This window comes from Buteo buteo, chromosome 4 (genome assembly GCF_964188355.1).
Source record: "Buteo buteo chromosome 4, bButBut1.hap1.1, whole genome shotgun sequence".
Taxonomy (NCBI): Eukaryota; Metazoa; Chordata; class Aves; order Accipitriformes; family Accipitridae; genus Buteo; species Buteo buteo.
In genome coordinates, this window is record NC_134174.1 from 26,043,901 (window position 1) to 26,061,427 (window position 17,527).

The 17,527-nt window shown below is 67.5% G+C and overlaps 2 protein-coding genes across 4 annotated transcripts; one reads left to right on the forward strand and one right to left on the reverse strand.

Annotated features, from left to right (window-relative positions):
• The first annotated feature begins 10,249 nt into the window (after positions 1–10,249).
• NANOS3 (nanos C2HC-type zinc finger 3) lies at positions 10,250–13,610 on the forward strand. Of its 3 annotated transcripts, XM_075025085.1 has the most exons (3): positions 10,250–10,741; positions 11,075–11,203; positions 11,298–13,610. In XM_075025085.1, exon 3 carries the CDS (start codon positions 12,316–12,318, stop codon positions 12,784–12,786), a length of 471 nt encoding a protein of 156 aa, XP_074881186.1. In that variant the 5' UTR covers positions 10,250–10,741; positions 11,075–11,203; positions 11,298–12,315; the 3' UTR covers positions 12,787–13,610. The 3 variants fall into 3 exon arrangements, with proteins under 3 accessions (XP_074881186.1, XP_074881187.1, XP_074881188.1); XM_075025086.1 differs by lacking the exon at positions 10,250–10,741 and having other exon boundaries at positions 11,003–11,203; XM_075025087.1 differs by lacking the exons at positions 10,250–10,741; positions 11,075–11,203 and having other exon boundaries at positions 11,263–12,816; positions 13,178–13,610.
• A 179-nt stretch (positions 13,611–13,789) lies between these two features.
• On the reverse strand, positions 13,790–17,511 carry BRME1 (break repair meiotic recombinase recruitment factor 1). The gene is made up of 8 exons (XM_075025081.1): positions 17,429–17,511; positions 17,117–17,159; positions 16,255–16,429; positions 16,076–16,154; positions 14,680–15,855; positions 14,364–14,494; positions 14,114–14,206; positions 13,790–13,923 (listed from the first exon to the last, which is right to left on the reverse strand). Exons 1-8 carry the CDS (start codon positions 17,471–17,473, stop codon positions 13,800–13,802), a joined length of 1,866 nt encoding a protein of 621 aa, XP_074881182.1. The 5' UTR covers positions 17,474–17,511; the 3' UTR covers positions 13,790–13,799.
• Positions 17,512–17,527: the final 16 nt, after the last annotated feature.

Here is a 17,527-nt window from a genome sequence, read left to right on the forward strand (position 1 = left end):
GGGTGCCAGGATCAGCCTCGCACGATGGGGTGACCCCGGTTTTGGGGGTCTCCGGCACCCGCGGCCTCTTCCCAGGCGGGCGCTGCCGGCTGGGCCGGGCTCTCTGCCCGCGCGGCGCCAGGGCGTTGCCGGCTCGGCAGCCCCGACCGGCTCACGTGGGCCCCGGCGGGCACCGAGCGGGGGCGGCCACCCGGACGCCTGGGTTCCCCGCCAGCGGGGGCTGGGGGGGGGCGGCGGCACCCCTGCCAAAATCCCTACCTTTCTGCCCAAAAACGGGGAGCGGGAAAAGCTGGCGTCGCCGCGCAACACCTCCCTGACGCCTGCGGCCGGCGCGGCAGGATGCGGCCGCTGTGGGGCAGATCCGCCCCCGTCATCATTCCCCCCCCACCCGGCGCCCCGGCTCCACCGCCGTGCCCGGCCGCCCGGGTCCGCAGGCGTCGGGGGGTCGAGGGCCGGGCTGGTGTCGGGGGGGGAGCGAGGCCCGGGGGTGCCGGCGCGGTTCCCGGCGTCAGCCGGGCCAAGGCGGGGGCGGGGGCCGAGGAGGAGCGAGGAAAGGGCCGCCCCGTCCGCGCCCGTCGGCACACGCAGCGCCGGGGGGAAAGGATGAATCACGCTCCTCGGCGGCGCCCGCCCCGGCGCACCCTCCCGCGGCCCCCGCCCGCCCGCCCGACGCACCGCGCCCGGTGGCGGGGGGGGGGGTCCCGGCCCCCTCCGAAACCTCCGGCCACCCCGGCCCCCCCCCCCCGTGCCGGCCCCCGAGCGGGCGACGGCGTTGGCGGCCTCGATGCCCGCGGCCACGGTCGTGCCGCCGCCACGCCCCAACGCGCCGCCGGGATCCCCCCCGGCCCCGTGGGGCCCCGCTCTCGGCCCCGGCGGGAACCGGAGGGTCGCAACCCCAGCCCACCATCCCCACGGTACAGCCTGGCACAGGCCCGGCGCGGTTTGGCACGGCTCGGCACGAGGCGAGCGAGGCCGGCCAGGCCCCGACCCTTCTCCCGCCGCCCCGGAGGGACGGCAACTTTCCTCCGGGGTCTCCCGCCTTGCCGGGGCCGGCCGAGCGCCGGCCGGCGGCCGTACTCACCGGGAGCGCCGGCGGCCGCGGCCCCCGTCGGGGTCCCCCGGGGCGGCGGCGGGCGGGCAGCCGGGGAGCGCGAAGGCTCCCAAAGTCACTGACTTTTACTCCAAGAAGGGAAATCCTTTTTAAAACCTTCGCTCCGCCCCGGGAGCGCGGCGAGGCCGCGGCGGCGGTGAGAGGAGGGGCCTGGGCCGCGGCACCCGGCTCCCGCACCCTTTCGGGGCCGCCGGGCCTCCGCCGCCGTGGGCGCGCGGTGCCGCACGGTCTGCGGGGACGGCGACGGCGACACGACGGCCGACGGGTTGGCGCGACCCCGCGGCGAGGGCGGCACGTGCCCCCCCCCCCCACACCTCCCCGGCGAGGGGCCCCATGGTGTGAGAGCTGCGCCGCGCCCCACGGCGAGGGGGCCGTGTGCCCCACGGCCAGGGGACTCGTTGCCCCGTGGCATAGTGGCCGCGTGCCCCATGGCATAGGGGCCGGGCACCCCACGGCAAGGGGGCTGGGTGCCCCACGGCAAGGGGGACACGTTGCCCTTTGGCAAGGAGGCCGCGTGCCCCATGGCGAGGGGACTCGTTGCCCCACGGTGAGGGGGCCACGTGCCTCACGGCGAGGGGACTCGTTGCCCCGTGGCATAGTGGCCGCGTGCCCCATGGCATAGGGGCGGGGCACCCCACGGCAAGGGGGCTGGGTGCCCTACAGCAAGGGGACCATGTTGCCCCTTGGCAAGGAGGCCACGTGCCCCATGGCGAGGGGCCTCGTTGCCCCATGGCAAGGAGGCTGCGTGCCTTACAGTGAGGGGACTAGTTGCCCTGTGGCAACCGGTCTGGATGCCCCCCATGGCACAGGAGGTGGGCACCCCATGGCAAGGGGGCCGCGTGCCCCATGGCATAGGGGCTTGGCACCCCCTGGCAAGGGGGCTAGGTGCCCCACGGCGAGGGGACTTGTTGCCCAGTGGCGAGGGAGCTGGATGCCCCAAGGCATAAGAACTGTGCATGCCCCACGGCGAGGGGTCTGGGCACCCCACGGCATAGGAGGTGGGCACCCCACGGCGAGGGGGCCGCGTGCCCCACAGCATGGGAGGTCAGTGCCCGCAGCCCCCGTGCCCGTCCCAGTCTGTGCCTCAGTTTCCCCTGGGCTGCCTGAGGGGGGGCTGGGGCTACCTGGCTGTGGGGGGGGTCTGAGCTGGTGCTGGGGCGGATGGGGGTGATGTTGGGGGGACGGGGGTGATGTCGGGGGGGGCAGGAGCAATACTGGGGAGGCAGGACCAGTACTGGGGGGGGCAGGAGCAATACTGGGGGGGCAGGACCAGTACTGGGGGGGGCAGGAGCAATACTGGGGGGGCAGGACCAGTACTGAGGGACAGGAGCAATACTGGGGAGGCAGGAACAATATTGGGGGTCAGGACCAGTACTGGGGGGGCAGAAGCAATACTGGGGGGACGGGACCAGTACTGGGGGGGCAGGAGCAATACTGGGGAAGCGGGAGCAGTCCTGGGGGGACAGGACCAGTACTGGGGGACAGGAGCAATACTGGGGGGACAGGAGCAATACTGGGGGGGCAGGACCAGTACTGGGAGGGCAGGAGCAATGCTGGGGGGACAGGAGCAATACTGGGGGACAGGAGCAATACTGGGGGGACAGGACCAGTACTGGGGGACAGGAGCAATACTGGGGGGACAGGAGCAATACTGATGGGGCAGGACCAGTACTGGGAGGGCAGGAGCAATGCTGGGGGGGAGGCAGGAGCAATGCCAGGGGGACAGGGATGAATTTGGGGTGACGGGGGTGATGTGGGGGGGCCGGGGTCGATACCGGGGGCCCCTCGCCCGCAGTGCCAGCCGGGAGGGTCTCCGATCCCGGCCCTGGGGAGAGCGGGCAGGACGCGGCCTCCCAGTGCAGGGAAGCCAGTGGCGGCGGCGGGCGCGTGGGGTGCCGTGGGGTGCCGTGGGGCCGGGGCGGCGGGGTCTCCATGGCGATGCCGCACACACAGACATTAAACAGAGTTTTTGCATCGGAAGTCGGCAAAACCACAGCGCGTCACTGCGGCCGCTGCCGCCAGGCCAGGGCCCCCGCTTCCCCCCCCGGCCCTTCCCCACCCTGGCCCTGCCTGCCCCACATCCTGCGCCCCGCTGCACCCACCCTGGTCCCGGACCCCCGGACCCCCCCACTGCCCCCGCTGCTGCATGGGCCAGGGGGTGGGGAAGTGGGGGAACAGGCGGGTGCCCACCCGGCGGCTATGGACCCGGGGTGGGATACGGACCCAGTGGGATACGGACCCAGTGGGATACAGACCCAGTGGGATATGGATCGAGGTGGGATACGGACTGGGGTGGGATACAGACTGGGGTGGGATGTGGACCCAGTGGGATACAGACTGGGGTGGGATACGGACCTGGGTGGGATACAGACTGGGGTGGGATACAGACCCAGTGGGATATGGATCAGGGTGGGATATGGACCCAGTGGGATACAGACTGGGGTGGGATGTGGACCCAGTGGGATACAGACTGGGGTGGGATACGGACCTGGGTGGGATACAGACCCAGTGGGATATGGACCAGGATGGGATATGGACCCAGTGGGATACAGACTGGGGTGGGATGTAAACCCAGTGGGACACGGACTGGGGTGGGATACAGACTGGGGTGGGATATGGACCAGGATGGGATACAGACCCAGTGGGATACAGACTGGGGTGGGATGTGGACCCAGTGCGATACGGATTGGGGTGGGATACAGACCCAGTGGGATATGGATGGGGGTGGGATACGGACTGGGGTGGGATACAGACCCGGTGGGATACAGACTGGAGTGGGATACAGACCAGGGTGAGATAAGGACTGGGGTGGGATACAGAGCCACTGGGATACGGACCTGGGTGGGGTATGGACCTGGGTGGGATATGGATCAGGTTGGGATATGGACCTGGGTTGGATACGGATGCGGTGGGACACAGCTCAGGGTGGGATACAGACCCAGATGGGATAGGGACCCAGGTGGGACACAGCCCCGGCAGAGGCGTCAGCCCTGCGACAGCTCGGCCCCGGCCCCGCAGCCCTCTCGGTGCCACCGCCGAGCATCGGCCCCACTGGGGACCTGCGGGGCCGAGCGTGTCATCCCCCCCAACCCCGGTTCCCGCAGCCTCACCGGGCCGCCCTGCCTGCCGGTCCTCGTGCGCCGCAGCTGGCACGTGGCCGCGGTGTCGCGGCGCCCTGGGGGTTAACGCGAGGCCTGGCCTGGTGCTGCCAGGATCCGGCCCGGCTGCCGTCACCGCCCGTCTCCGTGGAGATGATGGAAGTTCCTAAATACAATTATTGGGAGGTTTTAGGTTTCCTCCGCGCCGAGGAGGGATAAACAATAGCGGGGAGGGACCGGGTGCCCCGTGGGGGGCTCGGCCCCATGACACCCCCCCAGCGCCCCCACGGCCCCACCTTTGCACCCGGCGGCTGCTGGCACGGCCGTGGCACGAGGACGACGGGTACGGCTGTGCCGCAGGGACCGTGGGTCCCCCCAAACCCCACGGTACGGCCCCCGGGTCCCCCCCAGCCCTGGTCTGCACCCGGTGCCCACGGGGAGGTCCCCGACCCTGTCCCCATCCCCGTCCCTGTGCCCCCAGCCCGGCCGCACATCTGGCAGCGGCCGCACATCTGGCAGAGGCGGCTCCCCCAGGGCAGCACAGCTGGGCGGGAGCCGCTGCGCCAGCTGCTAATTTTAAACGCACGCGGGGCTGGACAAGGGGGGGGGACACCCCCACGCCCCCTCCTCCCCCCGTGCCGTAGGGCTGGGCAGCGCCGCACACGCTGCACCGCAGCCGGCACACGGCACACGGCACGGCACACACGGCACACACGGCGCTCGGCACTGCGCGCGACACAGGGCACAGTGCGCACGGCGTCGCACACACGGCAATGCACACACAGGAGTGCACGCGCATGGTGGTGCAAACGCACGAGGCTGCGCACACGGAGCACCGCGCGCGCTGCACAGCACGCTCGGCGACGCGCAGGCACGCGCGGCGCCGCACACGCAGCAATGCGCCCCGTTACGCGCAGCGGCGCGCCGATGGCAGCACACGCACGTGCTCACGTGGCAGTGCACACGTGCACGGGTGGCGATGCCCGCGCTGCAACGCGTGCATGCACGCACACGCAGAGGAATGCATGCACGCATGCACACGCGTGTGGCAACGCACACCCGAACAGGCTGCAACGCTCCCAGCGCTGCACGCCTGCCGTATGGAGACCCCCAGACACAGCACACACGCACTGTGGTGTGCACACGGCAACGCACATGTGCACACACGTGTGCACGCACACCCCCCCCCATGCTGCCTTGCACACACTGCAGACACACGCCACGATGGGCAGAGCGAGCGATGCACGGGAGCACACATGCACTCGTGCGTGCACACTCATGTACTTGTGCACACTCACATGCATGCACGCACACACTCACAGACGCACTCACTCTTGCACACTCGCACTCGCACGCTCACACTCACTCATGCTCACACACTCACTCACGCCCCCCCCCCCCCCCCCCCCCGTGACAATGAGCAGCCCCGGCGCGCTGCAGAGGCGCGCAGCCCCACGGTGCACACGCAGCCGACGCACGCTCGCTCGCTCGCACGCACCCGCGCACCCACACCGCGCGCGCCGGTGGCGGGACCGTGGTGGCCGCGGCGGGCGCAGGCGCTGGCGGGGCCGGCGGCGCAGAAATGTCCTTTCTAGGTAATGGCAGCGGCCGGGGCTGGCGCTCGCCCACGCGCCAGACGGCACATTCCTCCCGCCTGACTCAGCCCCGCCGCCGCCTCGCACACGCGCTGCGCCGGGGCGGCCGGGGGCTCGCGCGGCCCGCTCGGCGGGCACGGCACGACGCCGTGCGGTGCGGGACGAGGCGATGCGGCGCGGCGTGGCGCAGAGGAGCGGTGCGGCGGGGCGCAGCCCGGCACGGCGTGCCGTGGCGCAGTAACGGCGTGGCGCGGCACAGGGTGGCGTGGCACAGCGGAGGGTGGCACGGCGCGGCGCGGCCCCGACTCGCCCAGGAAGGCGCACACGCGTGCAGCTGTTTCTGGAGGTGGCCGGGCTGGGCCGGGCGGCCAAAGCCCAATCCGGGCACGGGCACCTCCACAGCCACCGCGGGCTGGTGCCACGTCCCGTCCCGTGCCCGGCCCCGGTTATTCCTGATTTACACCCCGAAATCCCCTTCGCCGGCTTCTCGCAGCCCCTGGCAAGCATCTCGGCAATGCAGCAGCGGGAAAGGGGGAAGACTGGGGACGGGGATGGGAACTGGGATGGGGTGGGCACCTGTCCCCACACCCCTGTGCACCCATGTACCCCCCAATCGGACACCCGTCCCCTGGAGTACCCCTGCACCCCCGAATCCTTGCACCCCCAGCTGGCAGAGCCCATCTGCACCTACGTGTGCCCCACACCCAGGGAGCCCCAGGCTTCGGACACTGGGGTGACTGGGAGCCACGGACCCAAGGCAGTGGGGTGCCTGGGAACCGGGGCACTGGGGTGACTGGGAGCCGTGGGGCTGGCAGCGCAGGGGGGGCTGGTGGGACGGGATTTCCCTTTCCTCCCACCCCCGCGCTCCCTCCCGGCTTCTTCCTTCCTTGTGCTGGGGCACGCCTGGCCCCCCCGGACCCTCCTGGCCCCCCCCCAGACCCCCCCCATTCCCCGCCAGACCCCCCCCCCAGCATCCCCAGCCCCACCGGCTCCTGGCCCCACTCTGGGGGCGTCTACCGGGGTCCCGGGGATGCCGTTCCCAGGAGCGGGACCGTGGGGCCAGGACACCGTGGGGCCGTGGGTAGGGTGCCGTGGGGCCAGGCGGCGTTGCCGCGCGACGCGGTGTTTGTGGTGGGGCTGAGTCACGGGCCGTGAGTCACCGGCAGCACCGGGCTGGCAGGCGCCCACGGCTGCCCCACGGCACCACCGGGGCGGGGCCCCCCCCCCAACGCCGGCACAGAGCGGGGTGTCCCCGTGGGGTGTCCCTGGTGGGGTGTCCCCAGCCCACCCAGGGTGCGAATGCAGCGGGCCGATGGGGCACCGGGGTTGGAGGGGGAGCACGCCTGGGTGATGCGGGTGCCCCCTCTGCACCCATAACCCCCCCCCGTGCACCCATGGCCCCCCCCATGCACCTATAGGACCCCTGTGCATCCATAAGGTACCCTCTGCACGCATGGGCATCCCTCTGCACCCAGGACCCCCCCCAGTCCACTCATGGCCCCCCCCCCATGCACCCAAAACCCCGTCCATGCACCCATGGGCCTCCTGTGCACCCATGGGCTCCCCTGTGCAGCCCTGGGACCCCCGTGCACCCATGGACCCCAGCTTCACGCAGAGGGTCCCCTGTATATTTGGGTGCCCCCATGCATGGACACCCCCCCTCTGCTGGGGGCGAGGGGGGCCCCGGGGGACCCCGAGGCCAGGGGGGGCCGGGGGGGGTGAGTCAGGGCGCAGCCACGCACCCGTGAGTCACCGCCGGGGTGGGACCGGCCGGCTCCAAACAAAGGCGCTTTCAGAGGATGGGGCCCCCCCCCTCGCCCCCCCCCAGCCCCCTCAGGGCTTCCCCAGCCCCCTCAACCCCCCCTGGTTCCCCCAGGGGCTTCTCTGGCCCCCTCCAGCCCCCCTGGCCATGGGGGCCCCGGCTGGGACCTCCCGGGGCATCACCGGGGCTGAGCCCCTCCTGTGCCGCCCCGGCCCCCCACCATGCCGCACATGGCAGCCCCCACCTGATGGTGGGATCCCGTGGCCCCCGACCCCCCACCCTGCCACCCGCCCTGCGGCCCAGCCCGGCATCAAGCGCCGGCTTGCCGGGCACCGGTGAGTCACTGGTGCTGCCTTCCCACCGCGCCCGGGCGGTGCCGGCAGGGCCACGCTGAGCCCAGCCGCTCGCAGCGCCGCCGGCGGCACTGGCACCGTGGGGACGGGGTGGCGGGGTGTGGGATGGCAGTGCTGGGGTGGCCGCGGTGGCTAAGACCCGGTGAACGAACACGGCTCGCCCCAGGACAAAGCAGCAGAGACTGTGTACCACCGTGTGCCATCGTGTGCCACCATGTGCTGTCGTGTGCCACTGTGCATGGGACAGAGCCGCCATGGTCATACCAAGGTCCCCATAGCTGTGCCGGGACATCCCCCGTCACACCAGGCCCTCACGGCCGTGCCAGGGAAGAGACTGGGAGCACCAGGGCCGGCCTGGAGGTACAGCCAGGACTTGCCCGGGCGAGTGCCGCGGCCAGGGTGCAGAGCGTGGCGGTGCCGGTGCAGGCCGGGCTCCCCAGGGGCGCGTGGGAATCCCTCCCGCTTCTGCCGCATTGCTCATGGGAGACTCATGGAGACGAGGAGCCGGCGGTGCCAGTGCTGCCCGCGGTCCGCAGCTGGCACCGGACGGCACCGCGCTGCTCCTGGCACAGCCCAGCGCCCCTGTCCTGAGCTGGTCCTGGGCATGAGTACTGGGGCATGGCATGGCACAGTATGGCCCGGCACAGAATGGCACAGCACGGCGTGGCACAGCATGGCGTGGCAAGCCCTGGGCCATGCCCAGCTCTGTGCCTCTGTTTCCCTGCTCCTGGTGTGCCACGCTGTGCCATGCCGTGCCACACATGCCGTGCCACGCTGAGCCGTGCCATCCAAAGCTAGGCCATGCCATGCCGTGCCATGCCGTGCAGTGTGCTACCGCTGCCACGACGCTCTTCCCCCACCCCCCAGCCTCCAGGGGCCGGGCCGAGGTGCCGGTTTGGGGTCCGGTTCAGAGGCAACGAGGGGTCCCGTCCCCCCCGAACCCCCTGGGGCCACCGGTTGGGAGAAGGCGGCGCCGCAGGGGTTAAACGCCGGCCCCACCGACTCGCCAATGGGAGGCGGCGGGGCGGTGACGGACAGGGGGCGGGCGGTGCTGGGCGGGCGGCCAATGGGGAGCGGCGGGGCGGTGACCGACAGGGGGCGGGCGGGGAGCCGCGGGCGGCCAATCAGAACCGGCGGGGCGGTGCGTGCGGCCAATGGGCGGCGCCGCTGGCCTGAGGTGACCCGCGCCCCCCCCCGCCCGCTTCCCCCCCCCCTCCCCGAGCACCGACCGCGGCCCGGGCAGCACCGACCCCCCCGCCGGTACCGGGAGCTGGGGGGGGGGCGCGGGGGATCCCCTTCCTCCGAGGGGGGCACACACGGGAGCTCCGGCACCCCCCCCGTGCTGTGACAGGGACCCCCGGCCTTTCCCGGGGTGCGCGGTGGGAGGGGGGTGCCGGGGGTGCCGCAGGCCCCCGGTCGCCGCGGGGGGGCTGGTTTGGGGGGGGGGGGTGTCCTGGTCACCCCCCCCGCCGGTGTCCTGCAGGGCGTGGCACCGCCCCGCCCCTTCTTCACACCCCGACCCACTTCCCGCTGGTTTGGGGGGGGGTTGAGGCCTCCCCCGCCCTCCCCCACCGGCTGGGGGGGCCCCGGCGTCCCCTCCCCACCGGGAGCAGCCTTCGGCCTCGTCCCCCCCCCCCAGCACCGCTCCCCGCCCGGGCCGGCTCTGGCGGGAAAGGTGGGTGTTAGCGAAAACCGCCGCTCCCGACGGGTCTGGGCCAAATTCGGGGCGTTTCGGTCAATCCCGCCAGCGGCAAGAAGCCCCCGACTCCGCGAAGGGCCGTGTCCCGCTCCCTGGTGTGTCGGGGGGGGGCTGGTTTAGCAGGGTACGGGAGGGACCTTTTTTGGGGTAAAAGCCGGGGGAATTGGGGCTAGTTGCTGAGTGGCTCTGCCAACAAACAACTGCCCGGAGAGAAGCGGCGGGCGGGAGCGGGGCCGGGCGGCACGGTGAATCCCCGGCACGGCGCCCACCCCGCACATCTCCGACCTACTTAATTAGTTTTTCCCTTTTCCCCCGTTTCTAAACCTCGAAACACGGCAGGTGCCGAGCGCGAAGCCACGAGCTGGCGGCAAGGCCGGCCAGATGCCTTTAAACCCGTCCGGAGCTGAGTGGGAAATGGTGTTTTTGCACCCAAACGCTGCCCCGGGGCCGCTCTCTCCTTGCCAGGCAGCAACAGGAGCCGCGGCCCCGGCCGGGGTTTTCCCGCTTCCCGCACGAGGAATTTGGCGCGGGAGGCGCCGGGGCGGCCCGGCTGCTCCCCTGGCCTGGTGCCGCGGCCCTGGGAACGCGCCGGGCTTCGCACGCCGACTGGCGTTTGTTTTTTTGGCTTAAATGTCTTTATTTTCCCCGCCCCGCTGCGTTGGGCTCCGGGATTCCCTGGCGCCGGTGGGGCCGCTGGTGCCCTTGGCGGGGAGGGAATGCCGCCGTCGCTGCGCCAGGCGCACAAAGTGCCCATTCTTTGCCTTTCCAGGACTTTTTTTCGTTCTTTTTTCCCTCCTTCGCGGGGCCCCGCGGCTGTTCGCGGCACGACTTCGCCCGTGACGTCACTGCGAGCCAATGGGAGGTGCGGCGAGCGCCGGTGCGGCACGGCCCCAGCCGCTCACCAAGCTCCTGCCTGCCGGCAGTGGCTTCACCCCGGGACAGGGCGGACGGGCAGTGCCAGGCTGCGAAGGTGCTTCAGAAGGGCCGGGGGGAGCAGCCTCTGTTTTGGGGTGGAAAAGCCCCGTTTCCATTATTCTTCTGGTGCAGCCCGGTGCAGTCGCCCCATCCCTGAGGCTTTGGGGTTCAGGCCAAGCGGTGACACCGACGGCGCGCCGCAGCTCTGGTTCGTAATGAATAAACGATGGGTCTCCCCTCGCCCCGGCGCTCGGTGGGTTCGGCTGCGCGTAAAAATCGCCACGCGTTTGGGGCGATTTGGCCTCTTTTGTTGGCGCTCGCTCCCGTCCCGGCAGCTCCGTCCCTCGTGGCCATGTCATGTCGGCACAGGGATGCCGCCGGAGTGGATGCCGCAGGGCTGGCATGTGCCGCGGGGACCTGGCAGGTATTTCACGGTGCCGGGGGTGAGGGCAACATGCCGGCAGGGAGAGCAGGTTGGGGCCGGGGCCGGTGGCTGCAAGGACCCTTCCCAAGCCGGATCCTCACTGTGTGCCTGCCACAGAGTCTGCTGCTGGTAAACCGTGCACTGGGTGCTCGGGATAACCGGGAGGAAGAGCACGACTTCCCTCTGGCAGATGCTGATGCCGCTCGGAGCCGACACGGAGGCTCCGGAGAACATTCAACGCTGTCGGTGAGTTTTGTGGTTGAGGTGAAACCATCGACCGTTGCGTGTGCCCCGTGGCCCACCGGAGCGGCCAGGAGAGTTGCTGCCGCCGCTTTCCCAGTGCTGCCTGCAGCACAGCCCCCTCTCGGTGACACCGCGGCATCCCTGTGGCGTGGCGGTTCCGTCCCATCCCGGGAAGGTCCTCGCCAGGAAGCTCCGGTCCGGAGCGGCATGGTGGGCAGAGCGCGCGATTTCCCAAACCAACGGGATTTCATCATGGGATGCGGACGGGGTGTCCCTGCGCGGCGCCGTTCTGGCGGGTGAGTGCCGCTGCGTCCCCGAGGACCGACGTTCTCGCTCGACACCCGTTGCTGGCGGTGGGTCATGGTGCTGGGGGGGAAACTCCCGTGGGGGAGCAAAAATCCCTTTTTGTCTAAAAAGTAGGGGCTCAGAGGGCTCTGGGCCCAGCAGGCGACACCCGGGGGGGGGGACCTGGGCTTTGTGTCTCCCCGGGGGTTGTTGTGGGTGATTTTGCCGTCCATTAGCAGATGCTTTACCCGATTCCGGGCTGTTTCAGCCCGAAGGCAGAAGCAAGGGCAGGGACGGGCTGCGCTGCTCCCAGCTTTAGTCCAGGCTTTGGGCGCTCTGCCCCAAACTCGGGTTTTTGGTGTCCCTGCACGACGCTGATGGGGTTTACGGGATGTAAATCCCACGTTTATCCACAAAAAAAGGCATTTCTGGCCGAGGCGTTGTGCCATGGGTGATGGGGAAGGTGCCTGGTGCAGTTTGGGTCCTGCTGGACTTGGGGGGGAGCAGCCGGCGGCAGGTCCCCGTGGGGTCAAAACCCCGAATCTGGCCCGGTTTGGCTCTGAGGTGGCTGCAGCAAGAGGGATGCTGGCAAGTGCTGCACTGGAGTGGATGCTGCCGGCGAAAGGGGGTTTAAACGCCAGCGTTGCGGGGGTCGGAGCGCTGCGGGGGGGTTCAGGCACAACCCCCTTGTACCCAGAGAGGGGAAGAGGTGCAGACACCCCCACCCTACCAGGCAGACGCACCGGCTCCAGGCGGCTGCCGGGGGCGGGAGCCGGCCCCAGGCAGCGGCGATTGGCCCTGCCCGGCTCCTCCAGGGAAGGACACGGCACATGGAGCCACATCCTGCCCCAAAACACGCCGGGCAGCAGCCAAGGATGGAGCACAGCCCTGCGTTCGACATGTGGAGGGACTACCTGGGGCTGGCCGCCGTGCTGGCCACGCTGCCACAAGAGCGCGAGCACGCCGGTGACGGCGAAGAGGCAGCGGCATCGCCCATCGCGCCGGAGGCGGCATCGGCATCCCCCGGCAAATCCCTCTGCGCCTTCTGCAAGCACAATGGGGAGGCGAAGCACGTCTACAGCGGGCACAACCTGCGAGACGCGGGGGGCCGGGTGCAGTGCCCCGTCCTGCGCAGCTACGTCTGCCCACAGTGCGGGGCCACGCAGGACCGGGCCCACACCAAACGCTTCTGCCCCCTCACCCGCCATGGCTACACCTCGGTCTACAGCCACTCGGCACGCAACTCCGCCGGCAAGCGGGTCACAGGCGGCCGCAGCGTGGCGGGCAGTGCCAAGAAGTAGCTGAGCGCAGACGGACCCTCACCCCAACAGGTACCGGCTTGTTTTTAAACACAGGAGGATTTCTGATCTTGCAGCCCCCAAAAATAGGCTGAAAGTGGGGGTTTCGCTTCCTGGCACGAGGCGAGGATGGGCCACGAGGAAACTCTGCTCTGGTGTTGCCATGCTCCTGCTCCATGGGGCACCGGGCCGGTGGCTTTGCCGGAGGCTGCCAGGCAAAGTTGCTTCTTCAGCAAAACTTCACTCCGAAGCGGCAATGCGAGCCTTCCTTTAGCTGGGAACGGGATTCTGGCAAGCTTATTAGGGGAATTATTGCTAATTAAGGAAGGGGAGCTCCCAGCGGTCGGTGCCTGCCCCGGTGCATGCAGTGCTCTCCCCTATCCTTCTCTTCCAGGGGATCGCTCCACTTTGCCCGGCTCCGTCTGCCGCATCGCCCCTGCGAAGCTCCTGGTTCCGCTCTCCTCTGAGGATGAAATGCCAGGACGGCGCACTCCACCAAGACCAGTCTCCCCAGTTCCTCTCCCCAGCTGGTAAAGCCAAGCAGTATCATCCCAGCAGGGCTTTGGTGGTCACCGCTGGCAGAAGCCGCATCAAGATGCCAGCGAAAAGCCTGAAAAGGGTCGGTTTTAACAACACCTCTGTGCCAGGGGCGTTTGTGGTTGGTTTCAGTTCTGGGTTTTGGGTTGGTTTGTTGTTTTTTATTAATCCAAGCGGGTGCCTGAGGGCAGCGCCAGCTCCTGACCAACCATCCAGGATGGTCCCGTGGCAGGAAGGGTGCCGGTGCTCCAGCTGTCGCCGAGCGCTTGCGCGGCAGCGCCAGGGGGTTGGGCTGCTGTTAGCAGCTCACCCCAGCGGCTCCTGCCCTCGCTGGAGACGCCAGTTTGTTCTTTAAATGTTATTTCACGCGTTACGTGTAGGAAAGTGTTTTATTTATACCCTGTTCTCTGTTGAAATGCTGGTTTATGTTAATAAAGAGCTGAGCCGTGCTGGAGGCCGGATCTGGCTCCGACCTGGCCCTATGTCTCCTTCCACCTCTTCCCGGTGTGTGGGGGGACTGGCACTGGCCCCGGCCGCCTGCTCCGCCGTGGCTTCGGCCTCCTCAGTGCCTCCAGGCCCCGGTAGGCGCTCATTGCCAGGCGGCTGCAGGGAGGGGGGCAGCCGGTGGGCGCCTGCATCACCCGCGGACCCTCACGCCGCTCCACGGGCGCGACGCAGCCCGTGTTTTACCAACCCCGCGTTCTGGCGCGGAACTCGCCCTCCCTCAGCCCTCTGCGGGCCCAATCCCAGGGAAAGGATCCGGATTTCGCGGCTGGCGCGAGCTTGCTCTTACTTGAGGTTGGAGAGCTCCAGGATCAGGCCGCACATGACGTCAGTCGCATCCTCGCTGTGGGTGGGTGGGTGCAGCCCCTCCGGCTCCTCACCCCTGACCGTGACAGGGAAGAGGGAAAAGCAGGATGTTTCTACTCACCGAATCGGGACATTTTTCATTAAAATAAGGGGTTTATCCCTCGTGGGAAGGTCTGTCACTGCCCCACCTCTCCAAGATGGTGGGAGCGCATCAGAGCAGGCAATCCACCTACCTGGGCCGCGGCTGGTCCAGGCCGTTCCCCTTGGCGAGTGGTGGCATCTCTTTGGCGTGGCTCTGTCCTGCTGCGGCACGCAGCTCATGCCCGGGCACCACACAGTCGCGCCAGTCGGCGGCAGGGAGCGGCTGCGGGGAGAAGTTTGTGCGACAATTAAGCTGTGACCAGGGAGCCCGAGTCCAACCCGTTCTCACAAAGACAGTTGGGTTTTTTTCCCCTTTCAGGTTATTTTAGGCACTTCGGGGTGTGCTTGGTGTTTCAGGCATTTTGGGGGATTTCTTTCACGCTATATTAGTGACCGCTGTGGATTTACCTGCTGCAGCGGGAGCTCAAGGCTGTTCCCTTCCAGACCACGCTGCAGCTCTGGCTGCAGGGAGAGCTGCTCCCTGGTTGAACAAGTCCCGTCCTGGGGGTCTGTGCCAGCATCCGAACTGGTGCTTGCGGCAGGGGGTTGTGTGGTGCCCGTGGGAGCCGGCCCTGGCATTGCCATAATGGCGGGTGTGCTCCCTGTGGTTCTTCCGCTGCACGGGAGGTCGCTGGAGCAAGCGGGGGGCTGCGCATCCGTCCTCGGCACGCTCACCGCATGCTCCATGCTGCATCTCGCCTCTGCGTCCCGCTCCTCTGCGAGACCTTCGCCTTCCCTCTTGCCTGAGGAATCCTTGCCAGCCGGGATGGCTGGATCTGGTGCCAAGCTGGTCCCCGGAGAGCAGGTTTCTCCCCTTTCAGCCTCTTCCTGGCCTGTATCAGCTTCTCCCAACATTTTCCACGAGCAGGCGTTCCCACCCTGGGGCTGGCTTACTGGAATGATGGTGCCGGCAGTGCCTGCGGTCTCTGGTTCGGTGGTGCCTCCCTCAGCCTTCTGGTCTGTGGACAGGGCACAGACCCCCAAAACCTCCACGGAGATGCCGCCACCGGCCAGGCTGCAGCAGGATTCAGCCGCATTCTTCACCGTGTCGTTTGTACCAGTTGACTGCAGTTGTTCCCCACTCATGTTTTCCTGGTGCTCTTCTCCAGTCACCCTCTTGGATACGGCACTGGATTCATTTTCTTCAGTGTTTACAACAGATGCGTGCGGCAGCTCCCGGCTTTGATCGGCATCACCTCGGCACTCGCCTGGCTCGCTATGGTTAAATCCCTCTTCATGGTGAGGCTCAGGCACCTCCGCCAGCAGGCAGCTGCCAGTGCTCCGGCCTGGAGCATCCGCAGTGAGAGTGATCTCTTTGCCGGCAGTCCCCTCTCCTTGTGCTGGCGGAGCAGAGCCGTGCTCGGGACTGTCACCGAGATTGCCTGTTCTGCGGTGAGTTGGAGTTTCGGCATCCAGCTCTTCACCAGCACTTTTGTGCTGCTCCGTGGTCACCACCAGCTGATCCTCTTCTCTCTCATCCGCCACCGAATTTGCCCATTGTGGTGACTCTGGCTGAGACGCTGCTCCCAGGGCAGCTGCCTCCTGTGACTTGCCGCCTCCACCAATGTCCATGTCTCTTCCTTTCTGAAATAACAAGGTTCCAGCATCACTCCTGTGTTAAAAAAATTCCGATCTCTGGATTTTTTCCTCTGTTAAGGCTGAGTTTGCCAACAGAGGAAAAACAGTGCCGTAGAGGAGGCTCTGGCTATGCTGCAAAGGGAGTTTCTCAACACCAGAGCGTTTTGGTGACATCTGGGAGCTTGCCAAGCAAGGCGGGCTTGCCTGGAGCCCAGGACAGGTATACCTGTGGTAAGGGGCTGGGGATGCGCTCCTCCGCCCGGCTTTGCTCCAGAGCAGCCACCTCCCCGTCGCCATTCGCACTGCTAAGAAAAATAAAACACGTTCAGTGAGTGACAAGGCGATTGCCAGGTAAGTCACTGCGTAGAGCCTGGTTCACCCGCAGATCCCGTCTTGCCCTGTTACCTCGTCAGTGCGTTTGTCGTGGTGCTGTCCTGGGTTGTCTGTCCCTGAGATTTTGGTTTTCCATCAGCATCGTTGGTCTGAGCTGGTCCAGTCACGTCTAAGCTGTCATCTCCCTTTGCATCCAAATCTTCCCGAAGGCTTTGTTTAGTTTTGGGAACGTGGCATTTACCGTCTCCTTTTCAGGGGAAAAATATAATCCTCAGATGTCAGCCTTTGGGGTAAGAGGGACTTGGTGTCGTGTTGGATAGGGAGAACAGCCTTTGTAGTGGTTTTCTGTTATTTTTTTATTATTAAATCCTAGGACCCCCCCACACACACACCTGTAACACTTGAACTGAGGGGAAAAGATGGCTTTTAGGGCTTTTGTGGGGTGTCAGCTTTGCTCCACCCACCCCTTCTTGGAAACGCCAAGAAACAGGGTTTGCGGCACAAGGGGCTCGGCCCCAGCTCAGCGGGTGCTGCTTGCTGCCTCACCAACTGCCAGTGGAAAGTCGCTTGGTTTTGTCTTTTATCCCCATAATAACCCCTATTTCCTGCAGACTCGTAGCAAGATAAGGGGACGTTTGGGGAAGCTACCCAGGCAGTGCGTGGCACAGAGGTAGCAAGCAGCCCTGAACTCCAAAAGGCACAGTGCGGTCTGAGGGGATTTGATGAAAGAGGTGCGGAAAAGGTGAACGCTGGGTGTTGTTTTGCTTACAAATCGGGCCAGTTTTGCAATTTAGCAGGTTTGTAATAAGCCTGGACGGTTTTAGGAGTGCTTGTTACCAATTGAATACAAGGAGCAAGACGGGGAAACGTGGGGCAGGCTGGTGGGGCTCCTCACCACCCCCGTCCCCTCGCTGCTGGGGCCTCCTGCCGATACCTGGCGGCTGCTCGTTCTTCCGTTTGCCCATCCTGCCGCTTGCCTGAGTGGGGAGAACAGAACAGGGCTTAACGAGCAGCCTCTCCTTGCCTCCTCCAGAGGTGTTTTGCCCTCAGGGCTGACCCAGCCCTTGTGCATCACCAGAGCCCACAGCCCTTTGCCTCTCCCTGGGGCCCAGCACTGCCCCAGCCGCCCCCCTCGTGGCCGTGGCCGTGGCCGCAGCAGGAGGAACCAAACCCTCCAGTTCTGAGGTGAGAAACGTGGAATTTCGCCCATTTCCACCCCCCGACCCGCGTCGGGCTCCCCCATCACCTCACGCTTTTCCCGCCTTTTCTCGCAGCTTCCCCGCCTGCGCATGCGCGGCGCGGGGCGCGCTGGGAGTTGTAGTCTTCTCCGGGCGCCGTCAAGCGA